We start from the raw sequence: 22697 nt of genomic DNA, 5'->3' as shown, positions 1-22697 counted from the left end.
GGCAATGCAGAAAACACCTTTATTCAATACCTTATTTCACCTAGCAAACAGAAGCAGTGTCCCTCTCCCACAGCAGGGATGGACTCTTTGTTGGGTAAAACCATAGTTTGAGCCAATACTTGTTGGGATTTAGACAACTTGAGCCAAGGAAGGAGACTTGGGAGATGTTGAAATTTGAGTGGGAGAGTTGTGTAAAGACACACAGAATTATTTAAAGGAAATGGGCCCAATGAAGAGGAAATACATTTTGCTGGCTTATGAAAATTAAACATACGCAAGGCTTAATCTGCCACTACTGAAATCAGTAAGAATTTTGCCAGTGAAGCAAAACAAAAGCAGAAATGGAAACAACATATGACATTTGCTTTGTCAGACTCATACAAATTGCTGTAGTTAATTGCCTATGAGATAGATAAATAATACACCATAGGCAGCATATGATTTTAAATTTTCATTTTCACAGTACAAAGGTGTCATAATCTGGAGAGTTTTCATGCTTATAAAAGCTGGTTATGCTGACGCACATTTAAGATGAGATTTTCCATTTGGATAGTCAAGTTAAATCTATAAAGACACCAAGCAAAAGAACATGTGAGAGAAAAATAGATTAAAATACAACACAGAAATAGAAGATAGTTTGGATTAAATTTGTTGCAAGTAATTTATTGTCAAAGTAGCCTTCAAACCTAAGTTCTTGGAATGCAAAAGGCAGAATATTTCTGTAAATTATTGTTTGGGAACTGATCGTATAAGCCTCAGAGGCTTATCCTGTATAAATGAAAGCATCTGGCCTTGTATCTTTAAGACCATAATGATATGACTGCTGAGCAGTCACTATGGAAAGCATGATATTCAGAAATTAATATCTCTTTGAGCACAGAACATATAATGAAGATAACAAGGCAGAACAGAGAAACAGGACTCAGACTATCACATCTGGCATACTCAATGGATTAATCATGCAAGGCAGCAGACCTGCACTGGGGGACAGCAGAAAAATGGGGAAAGGAACTTAACTTTAAACAATTAACCTTTGGGTAAGTAGCAGACCATTATCAAGCCAACAGAACTAGATCCAACAGAACTAGGCCTAGCATTTCAGGGCAGTCAAAGCTGAGGTTACGTCCTATTCTGGGAGCTCTGTTTTTTACGGATATTTCCACAATTTACAGCCTGTGGGATGCAATAGGCTCTGATACCATCATTTTCTAAATCCTATCTGCACAGCAGATGTTTTGTGTGTGCACACGAACCCTCAAGCTCCTACCATCTGGTTTTTTACCTAACAAGTCAGGTGTTCATGTTTTTTAATCAAAAGAATAAAATGTGGTCTTCTAAAGAAGAAAATATGGGGGTTCTTCACTTATTCTCCACACTCTTGAAAAACCTTGTTAGAAATGAAAAAAAAAAATTGGAGCACTGGGTGGAATGATTCCTCTTTAGTCACAGGGAAAATTACAGAGTAGGACTGTAAGAGGGTGAATTAGCAGCACAAACAATGGAACCTGACACCACCTGGCTTTCTTCTCCCTTTTTAAATAAGCAAAGAGTAACATGAAGAGGCACCATGGAGAGAGAGAGCTCCAACACCAAGCAAGATGTGGAGAGGAGAAAGGGCAATGCAGGATGAATGCTGACATCTCAACATGCCAGCAGGGTCAGGGGTGTCACAGCTGGGTCAGACCCCAGGTCCTTTGAGGACCCCAGACTGCCACCCCTGACCAGCTGAGGGTCAGATCCCCAATGAGAGGCAACCAGCATCAGATGCACAGAACTGGGATACATTGCTCGAGAGCTGCCCTCTCCTCTACCCTCTTCTCACAAGGGATGAAAGCCAAGAAACAAAGAACTTTTTAATGGACCATCACTGGTGATGGACCAGCTGTGACACTTGGCAAGCCCCTCATTACGAGCCCCAGAGAAATGACAATCATTGCAAATGCCACAGGGTTTAAGTTCACCATCTATTCTGATTACTCTTTGTGTACAGAAAGCTTCCCTGCTGGAGCAAGTTCTTTTGCTATTCTCCCTATTCAAATATGAATTATATCATTAAATTAAAAAAAAAAAACTGGTTTAAACATATTTTAAAGTTAAAAGATACAACAATCAAACAGCATGAATGTCTCTCCTCATTGCCCAAGTCTTACAACACCACCACAATATCACAGTTCTCCCTCAGCCAGACTGTAGACATTCACAGTGGTCTGAAACACTAATAGCGAACATGAACCCACCATACGTAGAAATAAGTTACATTCATCACTGATTGATGCACAGACAAGCAAAACTGTGCTAAAAGAAATATCTGGAGAAAGTGTATTTCCCCTCCCAAACCAAACAGCTGCAATCATCGTACCACTAAGAAGAGGCATTATCATTAAGAGCGCTCTGTCTTGTGCCAGGGAAATGAGCAGTGAATGAAAACTCATTATTAACAGGTCAGAAGCAATTAATTGTTCAACCAGGAGCAGGGAAACTTTAGTTAACTAACATATGTATAAAAATCATGGATTTACCAAAGTCAGTTAAGGAACTGGGAATGGGACCATTCAAACTGTTCACTACACACAGAGCACCCAGTCCATGGTGCCACTGCAGCCCACAGTGACCTTTCCCCACGTTCCCAGGCCATCTTCACGGGATAATCTTCTGTGCAGCCACCACCATCCTAGGCTCCTCTTCTCATGTTCCCAGCAAAGTGGCAATTTCAAGTGTGATTTTTCTTGCTTGTGATGTGAAAAATTATCAAAAGCAAAAGCTCCATTCCTAGAGGTCACCTACTCAGCCATTTTAGTTGACACATGCTGTCTTCAGTATCCAGGACTCTAGAGGATGACTGACGGTCAACAGCAATGAAATCCGGAAAAAACCCACAGCTGTAACAAGGCTTGCTCCATGCCTGGTTCAGAGGATAATGTCCACAGCACCCTCTTACACTGCAGCTCACTCATTTCACTGTGTTTATGCCATCAGCTGTTGGCAAAACATGACTAAGACACTTTATTGCATTGAGGCTTAAGAACAAAACATCTCATATGGGACAGAACCTGCTCCAATTGTTGCCAGAGTCAGACCAAGGCTGTGGGTGGAGATCAGGATCTCACCAGTCATTCCTCACTCCTCTTCCCATTGGAGCAGTCTCTCCATATGCCTATCTTCTTCCTGGTCAGCAAACCAGTCTTTGCTCATCCACCTGTGGTTCAGGACAGAGGACAACACAGGGATGTCCAAGGTCATCCTTACCACTGCTCTATCCAAATGGGAGCCAAGGAAAAGACAAGGAGAGAAGGATTTTGTCCCCCAAACACAGGATGGGTGGCAGCAGGGCCGCACAGCTGCCACAGCCTTTGCTGCTCCTTTACAGTAGCTCTTTTCTCACAGTCAGCTCCCTTTTGCCACGTGTGGCACAGAGCACTGTTTGCTAAGTTGTATAAAATAGAAGACAAGGGAACTAAATGGAATTCTGAGTGCCTGCATTATGCAGGGTGGGTGTGAGTTGCACTCCTCAACACCACAGTGTGCTCTGTGCTCGTAGGCTTCGCTCTGCCATGGCTCAATAAATAAGTAATTGCAGGGAGCCCCAGAGCCTCTGTTCAGTCCAGGAGCTTTATGAGGCAAATGAGTCATGAGGAATTAGAGGGACAGAAAAGAGAGAAACAGCTCCAATGGAGAACACCAGCCCTCTTTCTATATCAGTGCTGGGATGCCTGACGCATGGGAAGAATGATGTGCAGAACTCCAATGATTTCAGAAGGCTAATTAATTACTTTATTAAACTATATTATACTATAACTATATTACACTAACAAGAACTATCACTAACTAGCTAACTAACTAGAAAAACCTGTGACTCTCTCTGCCAAGAGTCCCAACACACACATGGATCCAATTGGTCAATGAATCCAAACACCATCACCAGAATCCATTCAAGCAATCACCCCGGGTAAACAATCTCCAGAACACATTCCACATGGGCACAAACAGGGAGCAGAAAATGAGATAAGAATTGTTTTGATTCTCTTTTCTCTGCTTCTCTCACAGCTTCTCTCAGGAGAAATCCTGAAAAAGATAACTGTTCAGAGGGCATGTGAATACCACATTTCTACAGCTAGAATAGACCTAGGACATCCTCCAAGTTCATCCCTTCTCTAAACCATTTCTCACACTTACAGCTGAGAAGAACATGTGTGAGAAAGCAAAATATCCATGTGTGTTGTCAAATCCCAGAAATGCTAAGTGTGTTAAGGTTTTAGAGGCCAAGGTACTCAGTACCTTACAAATATATACATGCTTCCATGATTGGAAGTAACTAAATTGAATTATGTAGTTGCAACACCAGAAGTACAACTTCTGTTTAGCATCATCCTAAATTTGTTCATTATTTCTTACATCTATCTTGACACAAGCAGAGCAGCAGTAATAAAACTAGATATAAATATACAAGAGAATAACTGGTCAAGCAGAATGCAACTTTTTCTTATGTTATAGGAGTCCTTCAAAGCTCTCAAGATACCTGTACATCCATCAGGAAAGAAACACCCCAAACTTAAAAAACAAAACAAACCAAAACAAGACAACCTGAAAGAAAGATTTTAGGTTACATGCCATAAATAGAAAAGACAACACAACAGTATGGCCAGCCTTCTACAAGCTGTCTTTAACACAAGTCTGCTGGGACATCTTTTGGAAAAGCAGAGCATGCATCTTCACTTTGGTTTAGAGTTACAGAAATTTGGGAAGTTTTGTCACCTCATCTCAGCAGCAGTTTGCAAAAATTATTTTCAGCATTCAATTAGTTCCCATTTCAGAGTTAGCAAAATACATTCCCAGAGCTATCACAGAGAAAAGGCAAGAGGTGTGTGCTCTCTCAGACTCCTGGCTGCTCTTAGAATGGCTGGACACACTCCTCCCCTGAGGATTTTTAAAGTTGCCTGTTATTTCAGTGTGACACAAGAGCATTTTGTTGTATTATTCCATAAAACCAGAACCCACCACCTCCAATCAGATCAAGGCACTCTCCATTTCAGAGATGACTTGCCCATTTTAACAAAGGGATCCTTTTAAGTTGCAGTCCTCAAGCCCACCAGATCACATGCTAGGGTGAATGTGGAGGGGGAGGCAGGGAACACTTTCTTGTACCATTATACAAATGCCCGGTAACAACAATGGCTAAAAAGGCTGAGAATTTAAATGACTTGACATCTAAGTGGATTCACTGGAAATACTTTCAAATTTTTTTTCCTAGTAGATAGCCCGAAGATATGCAAAGACTAGAAAGTGCATTCAAGATGCTGAATCTGATGTTGCTGTCTATTTATGTCAGTACAGTTTCCAAATCAAAATACTAAAGGAAATAGTCTTCCCCAGGGAGCAGCTGTTTGAATGCAGTGATGGGGACCAATTTAAGAACATAGGTACAAATGAAATGTTCATTCTGTTCCAACCTTCTCTAGTGATGTGAATTGTGATTCACAGAAAGGAGATGACTACACCAGAGACAAAAATGAAAAATTAATTTCATTTTTTCTAACAGTGGACTGATGGAATTTAGGAGAGTGTCTTTCCCAGTGAGATACTACCTCACACAGTAAGACAGTATCTGATGTTTTTAAAAGCAGCAGTAATGTTCTCCAAGTCAGATGCATCCAGAATACAGTCTCTGAAGCTATTCTGCACCAATAATTATTTTTCTCTTCTAATTGGTTGCAAATTAGGTTTAAAAGGGTTTCCCTACTTCAGTGAAAGTTTCACTCCCTAACAGTGAGGGAAACAGTATGTGTGAATGACTTGTGGAAGCAAGAAAGCACAGCAGGTTCACTGATGCTGTAGTGTGTGAGGATTTTCCATTTGCTTCTTACAAGTTCACTGCCTTTGCATCTAAAATACGTTATTATACTATTTATATTTCAGCAACATCCTGAATCAAAGCAAGATGAAGACATCATTTTGTCAGGCTCCGTACATCATTTCAGGTAAATAATCTCCATTCTTTTGGATCCAGTTCCACAGCTGGGGCTGCATTACAGGCCAGCACTGGCCCACACGACCCAGCCCTCCCCAGAGCGTGCAGGGACCTTCCTGAGCAGTGCAACACTTTGCTGCCCCTGTATGCAAAGGCATGGTTTGGGTTACGCTCTGCAAACAGCTTTATATTGTTATTTTGCATGGGTGAATATGAGACCGTGGCAGCTTAGCAACCAAACTGCAACAGAAGATAGATTCAGAAGGAAATTAAGAATCACTTTCCTTTCCCCACTTGCTATCTAGTTTTTAGCAAGATCAGAAATTGCAACTCAAAAAGCTGGATTCTATTTCTAGTGTTGGCAATGGTTTTCTGACCCTGCCTGTCTGTTCCTAGTTTCTAAATTTACAAGCTAAAGATTATAAATTTCCTCCACTTTGGACAGATTTGGAGATCTTCAAATGACAAGTACTATATAAAAGAGTGTAAGTTTCTGCCAGAATACTACTTCAGAGATGGCCTCTTAGACAGCAAAGCAACAGGCAGAGTGAGCAACACCTAAGCAAGTCACATTCACTCTTCACCAAGATCAAACAAGAACTTATCTTTTAGATGAAGTCAAAAAGCCCCAGGCAAGAGGAAAGGACTTCTTTATCTATTTCAGCCTTTTTTACCCCAAGGTTTTGACAAGTGTGGATCCACCAGTAAATATTTTGCTGAGAGCTATTGATTGTTACTGATATCACTGATGCTCTGCCTCAGCACAGCTTTCAGGTTTTCTCCACTGTCATTCTAACATGTAGGCAGTGGCCAGCTTGTCAGTAAGTTGTCTCTGCACCAAGTCTTCCACCACTTTTCAACATCACTGCTTTACTGCTGTATTTACAGCAGTCTGTGCTTGTGCCATAAATGAAGGGGGGATGCAAACTAAAACTAGACACAAGGCTTGAAATTACTTGTAAATTCTCACCAAGGTTATAAAAGGGACAGCTGAATATGAAACAGAGATAGTGAACAAATCCTGGAATAAGCTTTTAAAGAGAGGAGAATCCAGGCCAAATGGAAACATTCTAAGTATAATTTATAATGAGCAATGTGTAAAAAGCTATCCAAATCATGGAGCTCAAAATGAGAATAAACAGTGATCTTCCAATAGGGACAAGTACAGATAAGGTAAGTATCTGCTAAAAGGCTGAACTCTGAGCAACCCTTGGGTGTTACCAACTGCTTGAACAAGTCCTCAGTATGTTTCACTGAAGGCCAAAAAAGACTGTAGCAAAAATACTGCATATTCAGTGTGACTAGCCTGGAATTCAGTACCTGACACTGTGACAGTTGCTCAGCAGTTAATTATGTAAAAAATAGACTTGCAATCCACTTTTGCCTGCAATGAGCACAGCTGATCCTGCAAGATAACTGATCTGCCCAATAAGATGGAACAATGCCTGCAGTCACCCAAACTACAGCAATAAATAACCAACAACCAAAAAAAGCTAAGCCTTGCTCAGAGCACTCATTCCCATCTTGATCTGCAGGGGCACCAGTGGTGGTCAGGAGGATCACTGTGAAATGCATTGGGTCTAAACACCTGGAAGTGTCAGCCCACAACAGAAAACAAAAGAAAAATTCTCTTTAAAAAATTTTACACACTTCCAAGTGTTTTCACATTTGTTAAGGCCCTTTGACAAAGCACATCTCCACTAACTGGTGGAAATAAAAATTAAGTACAGAGCAAAGCTACTCAGGTATTAGAAGTAAAAGTCCTAGGGGGACCCTGGAGCACTGTTGAACAGTGGAGATCACAATGCAGATGGCAAAAAAACTACAGTCCCCAGGTAGAGTTGGGAGCCTCCAACCATGGGTTAAAAGGTTTATTTAAACAATGTGATTTTCACCCATGTTCATTTGCAGGGTGATGACTGCCTTTCAGTAGTTATTTGGTTTGAGAGGATACAGATCCTGCGTCCTTAGCCTAGGACAGGTTTAGATCTTAACTAGGTAGACCCTAAAAATATAAAGTGACAACTGTAAAATGGAAACTTTCCCCCATCCCCGTCCCAGCCTTCCCCAGACCTATGGGAACAGGATCCATCATCCAGCACTTTATATCTTCCCTGAGGTGGGTGAGATATTCACTGAGTGCTGATGACAATGTCTGACTGGCAAGCAGTCACTGTCCCATGGGAATGAGGAAATGTGCAAACACACTGAAACATGGCCATGTGTCTGTCATGCTGGCATCAATCACCTCTCACCACAGACAGCAGGCAGCACGGCAGAGAATGAACCATCCAGGGCAACAGGGCTCTTGCAGTGCTCTGTAATTCCACATTGCTTTTTCCTGAGCCTTCTAGAAGAAAACAAAAGGTGAACCCTAGACAGCCAAAGACACATGAGATCACACAACTGCCCATCACTAAGCATAACAGCAGAACTTGGCCAGCTCAACAAGTATCTCAAGTGTTTCTTGCCAGGTACTTGAGTTTCCAGCAGAGATGCTGCAGATTCTTCCAAAAATGTTGTCTTCTGAAACAAACTGGACAGATTGTTGTGGAGATGCTAAGAAAATGTCAATCTGCTAAATGTCAGAAGGATTTTGACTAGACTAGGAAGAAAAATAGTCAGGAATTACAGCTATATAATTAGTAACGAATCTTTAATTCTGCATGTTTGGATGGCAAGGCTGATTTAGAATCAATTGCTGAAGTGGAGCAGCCAAAAGGACAGATTCAGATCTTCTCTGTTATCAGTAGAAATGCAGAGCAGCTCTACTGAAGCCAAAAAAAAGTATGCAATGCAGCCTCCTCAAAGGCAAGAGCTGAGCCAGGAACAGGTCTCAGAGTGGCCAAATTTCAGGTCAAGTGTTTGTTTCAACATCTGAAAGCTCAGGCCCCAAACTCCTTTCCTTCTTGTAGTCTCTTTTTGTAAACAGAAGTTTCATTGAGGAAAGATATGAAGAGAGCAAAATCCTGGACAGCTTGATCCTGCTTTCATGACTGATCCATGGAGCTGGGCTTCCATGGCTGACACCAGACTTTCAGCAGACTGCTAGGAAACTTAAGTAAGAAGCTCTTTTGAAATGTCTAAGTTTCTTTAAAGTCACAAAAGAGCAAGAAAATCACAGCCTCTATCGGAAAACTGTTTTGTGAAGTGACACATCTTCCATTTTACACATTATTCACATAATCTGTAGAAGAGAGTCAGTAGCTGACTGAGACTAAGATGTTGAACACCTTCCAGCCTAGAAATGCTTGCAGTGTGCCAGCTCTGCGTAAACTGAAACTCGAGTTACAAGGACTAAGTGAGGGTGCTATGTGTCACCACAGAAGGGATGTTGAATTTTATTGGACAAATTGCTATCTTCTCCCCCCCAAAGGAAGTTCTTGCTACCAGCAACTTGAGATACTACAATCACCATCTCTTACAAAGGAAGCAAAGCCAGAAATTTTTGTCTCCTTTCTTATGTCAGGAAGGGTATTTTTATGACAGATGAGCAAGAGTGGTGAAGAAATCAAAAAGAACTCAGAAAACATGGAAATAAAGCTAATACCAGTTGCTTTGGACACACAAAAAATTTATTACAGAAACATACCACATACAGTCTTGTATCCTCTTGATAAAATCTCCTCTTGATGACTTTAACATGGTAGTCTTGGATAAGTCAGTGGGAGATCTGTCCAAGTAAAAACCTCAGAACTGCACCCTCCAAAATTATCTTCACCAAAATCCAGAGAACTTAACAGCCTTAATGTGTCCCCACAATACATTTTGTGTCATTCCAAAGATGAATTCTGGCTTACCAAAATTCTTTGGCTAGTTAAAGCAAGGACAAAAATAGTGGTGTCCACCAAACTGAAAGGAAAACAACAATCTCAAACCCATTTGTCTTCACAGTAATTTCAGAGTTATGCTAAAAATACAAAGGCAGCATATGGCATTCATAGTGGCTCTCATCACTCCCTGTAGCAGCAAATAAGAGGGAGGCAAGTGCAAGGTGCAGATTTTGGTGACTGGTGTGATGCAAAGAAATGTGGGAGGGAAGAAGCTGCTAAAGGGCACCAAGAAAGAAAGCAATGGGATGGGGCTTAGGTTTTGACTTCTAATGAGGGTATGTTTTGTTAAGCATGAAATCATAAAATGGTTGATTACTAGACAATAGCACTTTTTAAAGGACCACTACTGACTGTACAATGACTATCATCTAAGGCAAGTGGGAGAAATGTCAAAGTTTCCAAGTCTTTGTGTCAGACTGTTTGCAGAGTTGGAGTCCCTTCCATGTTCCGGGATGAAATATTTTGTCCAAGGTCACATAGAAAGTCTAAGACATAGCAGGGAAATTACAGCAGGTGTCAGACCACTGTTCTACCTCCTGCTCACTCTCCTTTGCCATCCTAGTCACAATCCAGCCACGAGGAAAAACTTTCCTTTCATCTACACAGGCCAGACACAGGGGTGAAAGCAGTGGCTTTCCCTGGAGAAAGGCAGAGGGAGCTCTAAGATATTCCTAGTGCCAGCTCACCTCACCATTAAGCTTCTCCCATACTATCCTGTTCCTCCCTCGCCTCACAGTCATCCCTTTTTATTCTGGCCAAATATTTTACCACCCTCTAACATACATGACTGCTAGAAAGAGCATTTCTGTAACACCCACAGCTTCCGAGGCCCTAAAGCCCCCCCAGAAGGGCTTAGGTGCACTTGGCCACAGGTGTCACAGCAGCCTGGTGCTGGCTGTCCCCAGGGCTGTGCCCCACACCTGGCAGCAGGGCTCTTTTTGCAGCGGCTTTTCAGCAGCAGCACAGAGATTCCTCAGAGCAAAGCAGCGACAGAAGCTGGGGCCACCTGGCCCAGAGCTGTGCCTAATGCCACAAAGGGGATTTTGCCCAGGCTGTCCTTAAGAGGATTAGGGAATCATCTACTTGCACAAAACAACAGCCACATCTGCTGCTCCAGCGCAAGTTATTCTCACTTGCTCTCACAAAGCTCATTTCTGCTCCGTCCTGACAACGTCCCATTACAGCATCCTGCCATGCAATGCAGACACTTGTGAAGAACTGGGGCTGGGTGCAGGTGGGGCGTGAGCACCACACCAGGTGCATTCAGAGCTCATCCATCCCACAATAGTAAGCAGCATCACACAGAGCGAATAAATAAATAGGCCTGGTTTTCAGAGGCTGGATGTTCACAGCAAGCTGGATATCACTGAGCAGTCAAACTCCTGAGGCTTCAGAGGAGGTTTAGGAGGACTGTGGTGTGTTCAAAATTTATGAAAATGCAACCAATTATATACCAGTTTAGAGAACATTAAAGCAGGTTAAAGAACATTAAACTTCCAAAGTGATATTCCCAATATACTTCCTATATCAGAAACAGAAAAATCTTTGTTGTGTCAGATGTGCAGATATATAAAATGGTACCAAACTGGTACATCTAAAAGGAAGAGGAAAGGAAAGCAAATTCCCTAAGGCAAGACCTAAAACCTGCCTACTTTTTTTAGCTTTTTGCACTCCAAGATACATGCAGACCAGCCACCTTGATTTTTCCTCCTTTCCATTAGCAAGAGATAAGATTATCAAGATGCCTATAAATTGTTTTTATTGATTTTACAAATAGGGATGGGTTTTTTTTCACTTTTTAGATTTTATAACTAGACTTGTAATTTAGATTTCAGCTATGGCTTCCTAAAAGAAATCCAGGCTTGCCCATTTGACCCCTGAGCAAATCAACCCTAATCCTATAATATAACACTCTTCCACAGGACTGAGCACCCTTTCACTCCCAAGGTGATCCCACCAGGTCGGAGTTTAACCATTGTACTTTTCTCATCCTAGAGGTGCCACTGCTGCTGCATGGACTGGTGATGGATTTCCTCTGCCAGGACTCAGCCTGGGATCATCAGCACAACCATCCTGGATGCACAGAGCACATGGATGGATGTGAGGAAGCAGGGACAGAGTGAGCTGCAGCAAGAATAGGGCACAAAGTGTAGTAAGGAACTGGACCTGGTGTCTGTGGCCTGGCTTGTTAACAAAACCTCCTGTGAAACTGGTTTCTTTTGCAGCAACAAGTCCTAGTGCCCACCTACCCTTCCACCTCCAGAAGTTTTTTCAAAAATATTTGATTAAAATATTCCACTGAATTTGGTTGCCCCTTCCCTGCTGCTGAAGGACGAGGAATTGCTCTGCCCTTTCTCACAGCCTTCTCCAACAAAGACTTCATCCCCCTTCACCTCTCTAAAGGGAATTAATTGATTTCTTTATACAGAAATCCCTCTGCCTCATGGCTCTTGTTCATCTCTTTTGGACTCTATCAAGTGTTTCCACACCTTTCTTAAAGCATGCTGACCAAAACTGAACCTGTTATCCCAGCTCAGCCCCCATCATGGAGGGGAATGCCTCCTCCAGTCTAGCTGTGGGGCTTCAGCCAGCTCCCTGAGCACAAAATTTCATTCTTTTGCAGCAGAATGACAAAATTTCTCATGAGTTTTCCTCCAGACCGCCAATGCACTAATGTTTATCTGCACCCTCAAATTCTTCTGTCCAAGAACAGCATTGTCCTGCTGTCTTCATCAAGTCACACCTGACAATTCCAAACAACCTCTTAAACTTTAAAACTGTTTTGAGATTCCAGTAGGTAAAATGCTTCTGAGTCTGGTCTGCTGGTACCACAGATAGTGCATTTATCTTTCTGCAGATTTCACTCAAATGAAGTGACTCCCTTCAAACAATTGTATGAACTTAAGCCTGCCTCAGATATGAAGCTACTAGAAAAACTACACACAGAGGCATTTTTCAGATAATCTTATTTGATAAATTTGCTAGTTACATATTTTTAAATATATAATTAACAATTATATAATAAATATATTTCTTCTCAAAAAAATCACCTCATTTAAGTCTCCAGCAGACATATCTTGTATCTTTGTTTTAGAGCTCAGCTGCTCAGGGCAAGATAAATACCTTAGGCAGGTACTTGATCGATTGAGAGATTTTTCTCTGGCCAACTCATTTGTTTTTAAAAGGATTTATTTCACCTTGAATAAGAAAAATATTCCTTTAACATCACTCTTGACACCAATTCTAAAGGCTGCTCTTAGCTGCCTTCCTGGAGAGACACTAATGAAAAAGTCACAGCCTCTCGGATTGCAGAGAGCCCAGGCTCTCAGTAAAGTTTCATAAAGGAATTAGGAATTGCTCTGCTAGGTCAAGTCATTGATCCAGTTAAAGGATTGAAGACAGACATGGACACATAACCAATTATTTAACTACTTACCCCCTAGCAAGTGAGCCAGACTAACTGGTCATGTCCAGGCTCTCAGTCTGCTGAACACTAGAGAGCTTCTCTCCTCATGCAGGTGAATCTATCCCTGAGGGAAGGTTTGTTAGCAATACTCATTTCAGAAGCATCACCACACCAAGAGCTTGCCCTAAGTGCATCTTATTTATCACACAAAGGACAATCAATACAGAGAGATCGTGACAAGTAGGCTACTTCACCAAATAAACATTTTAAGAATCTCCAGGAGAAGAGGCAGAACATAAAGGAGCTCACTGGCTATTTCTGAGCTACCCTGATGCTGTAAGATCAGCACTGTGCTCTTTGCACTCCTGGTACAGCAGCAAGTGCTCCGCTCCTCACACCCACAGCGAGGATCTTGGATGCTGTCAGCTTGAGAAGCCATGTGAGGAGAGGACAGAGCAAATACTTTTGCAGGACAGATTCCAGTAAGGACAACAAGGAGTGTCCCACTGGGGCTGGGTGCCTGGCTGGCAGCTGTCTGAGGGACAAGGAGCCATAGCAGCAAGGGCCTGACCCAGCAATGCCAGCAGTGATGAGCTCCTGCCCACATCTCCTACGACCCAAGGGTTTAATTGAAGCTAAGCTGTAACTTGAGCGTTCACCCGAGGTCTCCAGTAAGGGGAGAAATGCCACACCAGATCTCATCTCCACACAGAAACAGGAGTTAAAGAATAAAAATAGTAGCAGCCAGGTGCTCCAGTTCCTCAGCTTGATTGAATTTGGCATGTGAAATATAGTAGGTTCAAAACAGTAATTACAGAATAATACATATGAGACAAAGACCCAAGTCACAAAAAGGAAAGCAATTACAAGCAAAATTAGCTGGGAAAGAGAATTAATGGAAAAATATGAGTGATGATGGATATATTTTACCAAATGTTAGAAAGTGACAATTATAGGAAAAAAATTCTCAAAAAGAGACTTATTTCATAAAGTGAATGAAATATTCTGAAATTCAAAATTATATGAAAAGTGGGTAAAAGAATTTGATAGAATTATTAAATAAGTTAATAGTCAGGAATTGTTTTAAAAGCTTATTAAAAGCACTGCACATTCCATCAGTCAAATCCATTAATAGATATAAGTAGCTGAGCTAACAGGAAGAAAGCATGAGGATATTCAGGATAATTCCAGTAATTAGACTCTATGGAACAGATGACTCTGTGCTTGGGAGGAAGTTAGTCAAGGTATCCATAGGATCACTTAATGGACAGATGCACATCCAGTAACAAATCACCCAAAGAGAGACACAGCACAGTAAGTGAAATGAGAGAACACACTAATTAGGAAATGCAATCACTAGGAAGACTTAATAAATAAACAAGAGGCAATAGGAAGGCTGGCAGGAGACAGGAGAGGGCAAGCAGACTTCAAGGATAAAAATTTGGTACATTCTGAAGGAAACACCCCTAATAAATAAATTCCATGGGGAAAGGAAATCTGTCCATTTGAAAAATATTAACAAGTACTGAAAAAAAATGAATTTGATGCAGGTGGAAAGAGATCAGTATGAAAAACTGAGTCATTGCAGAGTATGGTCAGCAAGGACCAGGGAAGGAGAACATCTCACAGGAGCAGGGATCATTGTTGGGTTACAAGGACAGCTGAATGTAGCAGCCAGCAAGACCTGGGGACAGCAGACAGCCAGCATCCAGCCATCCTTCCCTGCAGCACTCTGCATTTATTTTCTTTAAAGATTATTCACACAGCTTTCAAGGCTTTTAAGATTCATGAGACTATCCAGAACTGGCACCAAATTTCCTGCCTTTTTTGCAAGCTTGCTACAGCTGGCCAGGAGTCTGTGATAACCCTGTATCAACACTGCCTGTGAGTGCAGCATGTACCCAGGGAAAAGAGGGTATCCCTGCACTTGCAGTTCACACCTGCACACTGCATACCCTGTACCCACAGCACAATGTTTTATGCACATCAGTCCAGCAGCCATCCAGGTGCCAAATATATGTTCCATCTTCTTTTACCTTCTGCCCTTTCCTTCCTGGCTGTTTCACGGATAAATGTGAGCATTGAAGAGTAGCTTAACAACCACAAAACTGTTTATCAGCACCACCAGAGAGCACACATAGTCCATCCTGCTCCAGGTCACAAGAAAAGACTCCTTGCAACAGCACAGCACTAAACTCAACACTTCCAAGTCTTCAGCAGTTGGAGTTTGAATAAAGAAAATGCCAGAATGCCCAACTCTGCACTGGAGGTGGGATTTGCATGTCTATGGGGATCTCCTCAATAAAGCACAGTTTTGTGAAAATATATCAAGTGTTTCTACAACTAAGGAAGCACTTGAAAGGACAAGCAATGCAACACATGAATATCCATTTTGTGAATGCAAACACCTCTTTTTTTATGTATGTGCAATTTGCTTTCCTGCACATACTAATGGAGAGAACATTAGAAGATGCAGAGCACTACAGGTATGATGGAGCCTCAAGCAGGCTGCACCAAATATTTAGGAGGGTACCTTCTGGACTGAGAGGCAGGAAGTCTGCCTGTGACTGTGACCTGCATGAGATGCTGGTATACAGACTGTGTCTTTTAGTAAACAGCAGGAAAGGAAACCAGGTACCTGGGTATCTGCAAGGTGTTCAAATCCCTAACAGTAGGCTAGGAGCTTCATGTGAAACTGAAAAGCGTTCACTTGTTGAAGGTGGGAAGGAAGTGGTTCTTTTTATCAGGCTTCATCAGCCTCAGTGATAGTGTCACAGTGTTTCAAAGAGAACTTCGTACTTTCGGCAGAGGAGATAAAAACCCAAAGATATTTGATCAGGATAGGTCCTTCAGCTTCCTGGGCTGAAGCTGCCCCTTCAGTGGGGCACGCTGCATACCCAAGCATGGTGCTGCTGCTGGGCACCACTGCACAAGTGGTGCTGCATTTGGGAAGAACACAAAGGCAAACAGTTTTGAAAATTTGTGAAATCTACTTAAGCTTCTAATGAAAGAAGATTTGGAAATCTGTTAAACACTGATAAAAATAATGAGGTAGTTCATAATAGTTGCAAATAGCTGTAATACCTGCAACTCCTAAAAAAAAAAAAAAAAAAAAAAAAAGGCTTAATGCTGTACTGAAAAAAAAAAGGGGGGGGAAGCTTGTATAAGCACTGCAATAGGCAGCATTACAGATAACACCACAGAACTCAAAGTCGCCCAACTGCAGGCTTTGCAAAAAAGTCTGTCAACTAAAGCCACCATAGGAAAAATGAGAAATAAAAGCATTATAAGACAAAGCTGGATTCATTTACTGTTTATGCAATATAGCTTCCCATTTGCACTGGGCTACAAAAGTGGCTGTCCAGCCATAGCTCTACAGTTCACGTGTTGCTACATCAACTCCTTCCCTTCACTCAGACCTAGGTTGCAAAACCTTTGACCAAAATGTTTACATGCCTGGCAGCTCATGAACAGATACAAAATACACCATCTAATGAGCTGTACAGAGTCTGTCCCTCATGGCTACATACTCAGTTCTTGGTAACAACACAGCTCCCAGAAAGCAACACCACGATGCACCCTTCCCATGGATGCAGTAGCATTTTGGAGGACCAGGAGCCTTGGAAGGACTCTGGTGGAAGAAGGCTGGAATTATGTTAAAGGCATTTAACCCTTCACACCACATATTGAACACCCATGCTAGAGAAACTATTCTCTGACTGAGGAATGCTTAAGCCCTTCATGACCCCACCAATGCCATTTTTAATAGGGCCAACACCTCAAAAGGTGTTTATTATCTATCTGGTCACTAATCATACTGCCTCTTCATGGGAAGAGCATAAGATCATGGCCACAGATACATTTTACTCTCCTGGACCCAAATGGGGCACTTGCTCCTGAGGACCTGGATCTAGCAGAGCAGGGTACGTGCCTGACATTCTCCATCAAACATGAGACCAGTCCTTTGCAACTGAGATCTTGCGCACCAAACAAGATGGAGTTTACAGACAGTAACATGCAAAGATGCACCCCAACCCAAGCAGCTGTGAAACACTGTCAGATTTGGCTCACATTTGCCTCCTGAAGGCCCCAGGGCTCTGAGGAGATAACACTTCTCACAGAAGGGTAATGCTGGAGAGCTCAGCTCTGCACAGCCATGCACTGCTAAACCCCTGAGCACCACAGATAGGGTTGATATCACACTCAAGATCACGCTCTGGGAATGTATCCTTGCTCACTGCTGGCTGTTTTCTAGTCACAGTTGCTTTTCTGAAGTCACTTTTACATACCAAAACATTTTTTGTGTATGAATCAGAAACATGCTATAGTAATAGAGGGGAGACAGGGAGTCTGCCCAGCTCCGTTCAGTTTTATCTCTACCAGCTGCTGTACAGAGCACAAGCAATTCAGGAATCATGGCAAAAACATTTTTTCTAAACAGTCCTATGGTCTATTGAGAGGAACGGAAGTTTATTACCACCAGTGACTCACTCCCTGTTGAATCTTTTTCCTGGACGAACTGCATTCTACATTATGATGTTCCAGTAACAATAAATTATTAATAGGCAAGGGAATTCATCATTCGCCTCACAAAAATGTAACCAAAAGCAAGGAAAATATGGACTATGCTATAGAGATCAAGTTAAATATTTCATTTCTCCCTCTCTGATGTGCAAGAATTACAGCCCTTCATAATAAATTTCAGTCATAGTTTGTCAGAGGATATGCACGAACACATATTATTGAAGAGGAATTGTGTTTATAATGTAGCTTAAAAAAGCATTTTTTCCTCTGGCAGTTCCTGTAGTAAGTGTAGAACATTTGCTTTCCCCAACAGAGCAAAAAAGTGAGATCTTAGGATAGCTGGGATTAATTCCTGACCCTACTAACCCTCCTCTATGATACAAATCATTTCACCTCCCTCTGCCTATCCTCCAGCCTGTAAATTAGGAACAACACAACCTCAGCAGAAAGATGTGAAAATAGCCTCTGTTAATGATTTTTAAGGCCACAATTAGCAATAAGGGAGGCAGGAAACATAATCTTAAACTCAACAGCAGCATTTAGTTAGGTGATTGGTACATGGAGTAAGGAGCTGACACCACCTTGGTGTTAAAAACTATTGTTCAGTCTCCTGTTTCTCTGCCATTGGCTGTCTTTGGATTTCAAGCTGTACAAAGAAGATTTCCACACCATCATGCTTGAAGCTTTTGAGTTTTTTTTCCAAGTCTACAGATATGGGGGAAATTCTGCAGATTACCTCCCAATTTTTAAAAATGAAACCTACTTAAACACCTGGGTCACACTCAAAACTCTGGAGCTTCATACTACATTAGCTTGGAATAGAAGAAAAAAAATAAAGGAAAATAAAACCTTTAAATCTGGATATTTTGAGCTTCATGTCAGTCTACATCTGAATCTACCAAAACAAGGTTTCACCCAAAACTGACTCATTCCTAAACTCTACCAGCACTTTGTCTCTTCCATCTACGTTTATCCATTTTATGATCCATTGTGATTCTGTGATTTCAACCAGCATTGTAACACCAAGGCACTTGTGAGGGTGTGTGCACGCTCCCACTCTTGCAGAAACAGTCCCTATTTCACAGGACAGCCCTGAGGACAGCAACCCTCCAGCCTGTGGCCAGCACAGGGGAAGGGCTCTCCCCGGTCCCGGCAGGGAGGGATCCATCTATCCTCTGCCACTGAGGTATGACAGACACGGAGCCTATTTACAGCAATGATCAAGATTCAATAAAGCAACTTCAAAATATGCCAGATGTCAGCTCTTTGTTTACAGAGAGAGCAACGCAATTAGAAGGCATCTGTAACTATTGCTCGCTCTAGAAGGGGGAATGTTAAAGGAAAAGGTGGGTGGAATGGGAGAATAAACTTTTGTGGTTCTGTCAGTTAAGACCAAGCACTAGTAAGGAAAAGATTAAGAAAAAAGAGCAAATGTACAAAAGCTCATCCCACCCATCTGAGTAAGCAGGCAAAAGCAAAGGGCTTGGCTGCTCAAAGATGGTGTGGGATGATGCAGTATGAACAGGACTGAGGAGCTCTTAGAAGCACCCCGCTGCCTCTGCCCCTGAAGCCAGGACAACTCCCACGTTGCTCCATCCTTCAAGCACAGAACATGAGCTAATTGCAGCAGCTCCTCCAAAACTTACTGATTTAACAAATGCTGAACAGACAGAGCGCTGAGTGTATCGGATGTGCTCTGGCTCTTCCAATTCCATCTTAATTCAACTTTGAAGAAATCTTGGAATGACTGTGTGGCTAAAACCCTGGGCAGGCAGCTGCAACACTCACAGGAATGGCTTGAGATCCTCTAGTATAGCTCAAGGGCCAGGGAGTAGGTCTTTCTGGATCTTTTCCTGTTCCTGACATGTGAACTTTGATTCATTCTCTTGTAGCAGGTATAATTCAAATACACACTTAAATGGTTTGTTAAGTAGGGGTGGATTGTTGAACTAGCAAGAGATTTTATAAAACACCTTTTATAATAACTTTTAGGAAAAGCTGTGTGAAAAAGGAACACTTCTTCATGGCAAGGCAGACTGCCATTGTCTGAAAATCATCATTAGGATGTGAAAACAGTCTCTGAAACATTTGAGATGGCATGGAAATAATTTAGACAGTGTTTTAAACACCATTTATGGAAGTTTGGTTAGAAAACTATAAAATGATAAATAGCTACCTATAGAGGCAAGTTTACCTTCCAAATTCATGAGCAAATTTATTAGACATCTGTATTAAAATGAAGTTTATTTATACTGAAAAAAAATCTTGGGAAGAAACAGAATTTGTCTGGGATCTGAACTTGTCACTCATGCTTTACTGAACATATATAAATAAAATAGGCTCTTTCAGTGATTAATGCATATCCAAGTACTATCATGTTCTAAATGTGCTTAGTATCTGCCATAGAACAAGTGTGCAATGGATTTCCAACAAAGAAAGCTAGAGGGAGGGAGGGAGGCAGGCAGGCAGGAAGGCAGGCAGGAAGGAAGGACTCACCAGCAGCAGCAGCTGGGCAAAAGGAAGCTCTTGTACCACAAGTGAATGGAGAAAGATAGCATTAGAGGGGGGTGTAAATTAATAGTTCAGCATAAGGAGCAACTTAAAACTCATATGCAAATGAAATGCACTTTACTTTTTTTTTCTGCTGTTGTCAAAGGTGAATAGTAACCAAGACCTCAAACATGGAGAACATTTCACATTTTGAGCAGAGCCCAGCTCACCAAACCCTAATTCCCAGCACACTTTCAGCAGGAGCTCAGAGAACTCATTTCCCCTTTTGCCAAGGAAAAAGGGGTGTCATTTCAGGCCACAGAAAGTTGCACATTCAAAAGATTTATAAGTTCATGTATTTAGCAAGTAACTGAAATCTGAAGCCTATAGAAAAAGAGAGCTCACTAAGGACAATCTAACATCCAAAAGGGCCATTCCAGGCTCCTTTCTGCAGGATCAAAGTTCTCCTGAGCAGCAGGGTGAGAACAGCTCTGGACAGGAGGAGGAGGAAGGAGAGCAGTGACAGGGAGGTGCTGAGCACATCCAGAGACATCCAGCCACTGCTCCAGCCTGTTCACATCCATGACACATGGATTCTGTTAGGGTGGCATCTGCCCACAAATACCTGACTGGCACAGGACAGCAGCTCTTCCTGGAAGACTTTGTAGGATACTATTATGCCCTACAGAAGAAAAGCAGAAAGTCATACCCATGGAAGGTCTATAAAAAAGTTTGGTTCAACACAAATTTTATTTTCTTCTGCATTTCTCCTTTCCAGACCCCATTCACATCACAACCTGTTCCTACAAACTGGGTGCAAGTAACAGGCAGAGCTTGGGACAAAATCTGACTCATTGTGTTTCCTCAAATGTGTCCATTGCTCCCACAGCTCCCCCAACACAGCTGTGTGATCCATCACAAGAATATCCCAACCCTTCAAGCCCCACCGGGGTGGGGATGTCCCACAGCTGCCACATTACACCAGTGGCTGTTATTCCAAATAAGGGAACTTGTTGCAAACTCCCCTCAAGCTGCCTTGTTCTGGCTGGTTTATGTTAGGGAGACAAGACTAAACAGACCTTCATATTTTCAGAATTAACCACTAAAAATGAAAAATTGATTGTTTGTTTCCAGAGTGCAGATGAAGGGGAGTCCTGCAGCCAGCGGCCTCTTTTGGAAACCGCACCACAGCGAACGCAGCACCGGGTTATCTCTTTTCTCTTTAAGAGTCTTTGGGATGGATTCAGTGAGGAGTAAACACGTGTGAGCTCCGAGTCACATTTTGGTGCAACCACATATCTCCCTCCAGTTTCTCCCAGTGTGAACCACGCTTAGTGGCTTAGTGTGTGGCCCCACAGCAGTTTTTCTGTTGTATTTCCCCCATTATTTTTGCCAGGGTGACAGATAGTCATGTTATTATTTTTTAAGCTGATCTATTAAATGTCAGATTAAGGGAAGTTTCACTGCTTTATGGCAAACTTGCACCACATAGATTCTTTTAACTGCTGTCATGAGTGTAAATCAGAACAGGTCATTTCATTTCCCTCTTGCTATTTAAGTGGCTTCAGTTGTCCTCCTATCAGGACTCCCATTTAGTGCTGCAAGGCTTGAATTAAGTATTTTTAGGCTGTACTCCTTGAACAGATGCATTCTTACTCTATCTGATCACTAATCCACAAGGAAGCTGTATGATCACTTTTTGTGCAACACTGAGCTCAACCTAATATTACCACGTCTCAGCAGAGCTTATTTACTCAGGTTCAGCCTAGGCAAACTGAATTCACCTCAGCCTGCCACATGGACATATGCTCACATCCCAGCTGGCAGGAGCTGAGTATTGCCTACTTAACCCTTCCTGTGCTTTTCCCCATCTCTGCACAGCCACAGGCTGTTTATTCAAACCTGATAAACACAATGAGCTTCAATGTGGCAAAGAAATATGGAAAACAAAGACAATACTGCCCGGGATGTGACATTTATTCAGCAACAGAATTTCAATAGAGTGCTTGCAGCTAAACAAAGAGGGAGAGAGGCAGAAGATAAACAAGGAAAGGTCCTACAAGTCAACAAGGGCACAAACCCCATCATTTACAAAAACCTAGAGGAAACCCATCTTCAGCTCCTCTTGCATAAATCAAGACTAAGTTTCATCAATTCCATCAATACATTATATGACCCATAATTAAGCTATTGAGAAACCTTTTTACTCCCAAAACCCAGCGCAGGGGGCTGCCAGCTCCCCACCCCCCCAGTGGGAAACACTGGGGCTGCAGCAGGCAGAAAAGCAAGGCAGCATCCCAGATAAGGATCCATTCCACAGTTACTGCTATGCAAGGAGCACGCCCGTGTTACTGCTGCTCCCTGGAGACCCAGACAGAAGTCACCACATCAGCAGAAAACAATTAAAAATAGTCTGGAGAAGCACCGAGCAGCAGCAGTGAGCTGCAGGCAGGAGAGGCAGCAGGAGAGCTTGAGAAGA

At 42.2% G+C, this 22697-nt stretch overlaps 1 protein-coding gene across 3 annotated transcripts in view; it reads right to left on the bottom strand.

The window, feature by feature from the left end:
- The window catches only part of NEURL1 (neuralized E3 ubiquitin protein ligase 1), a 145136-nt gene that overhangs the window by 94079 nt on the left and 28360 nt on the right, over positions 1–22697 (bottom strand). The window contains exon 1 of one of the 3 annotated variants that reach the window (XM_085583673.1): positions 2785–2896. The exons of the other annotated variants lie outside the window; for them this stretch is intronic. Within the exon in view, the coding sequence (XP_085439799.1) occupies positions 2785–2806 (22 nt within the window). The 5' untranslated portion in view covers positions 2807–2896. Of the gene's footprint in view, positions 1–2784; positions 2897–22697 lie in introns of those variants that run through there. 3 annotated transcript variants of the gene reach the window in all.

The sequence above is a fragment of the Lonchura striata genome, chromosome 6 (assembly GCF_050655825.1).
Source record: "Lonchura striata isolate lonStrDom1 chromosome 6, ASM5065582v1, whole genome shotgun sequence".
In the NCBI taxonomy this organism is placed as follows: domain Eukaryota; kingdom Metazoa; phylum Chordata; class Aves; order Passeriformes; family Estrildidae; genus Lonchura; species Lonchura striata.
This window is presented reverse-complemented; position numbering and strand designations above follow the sequence as displayed.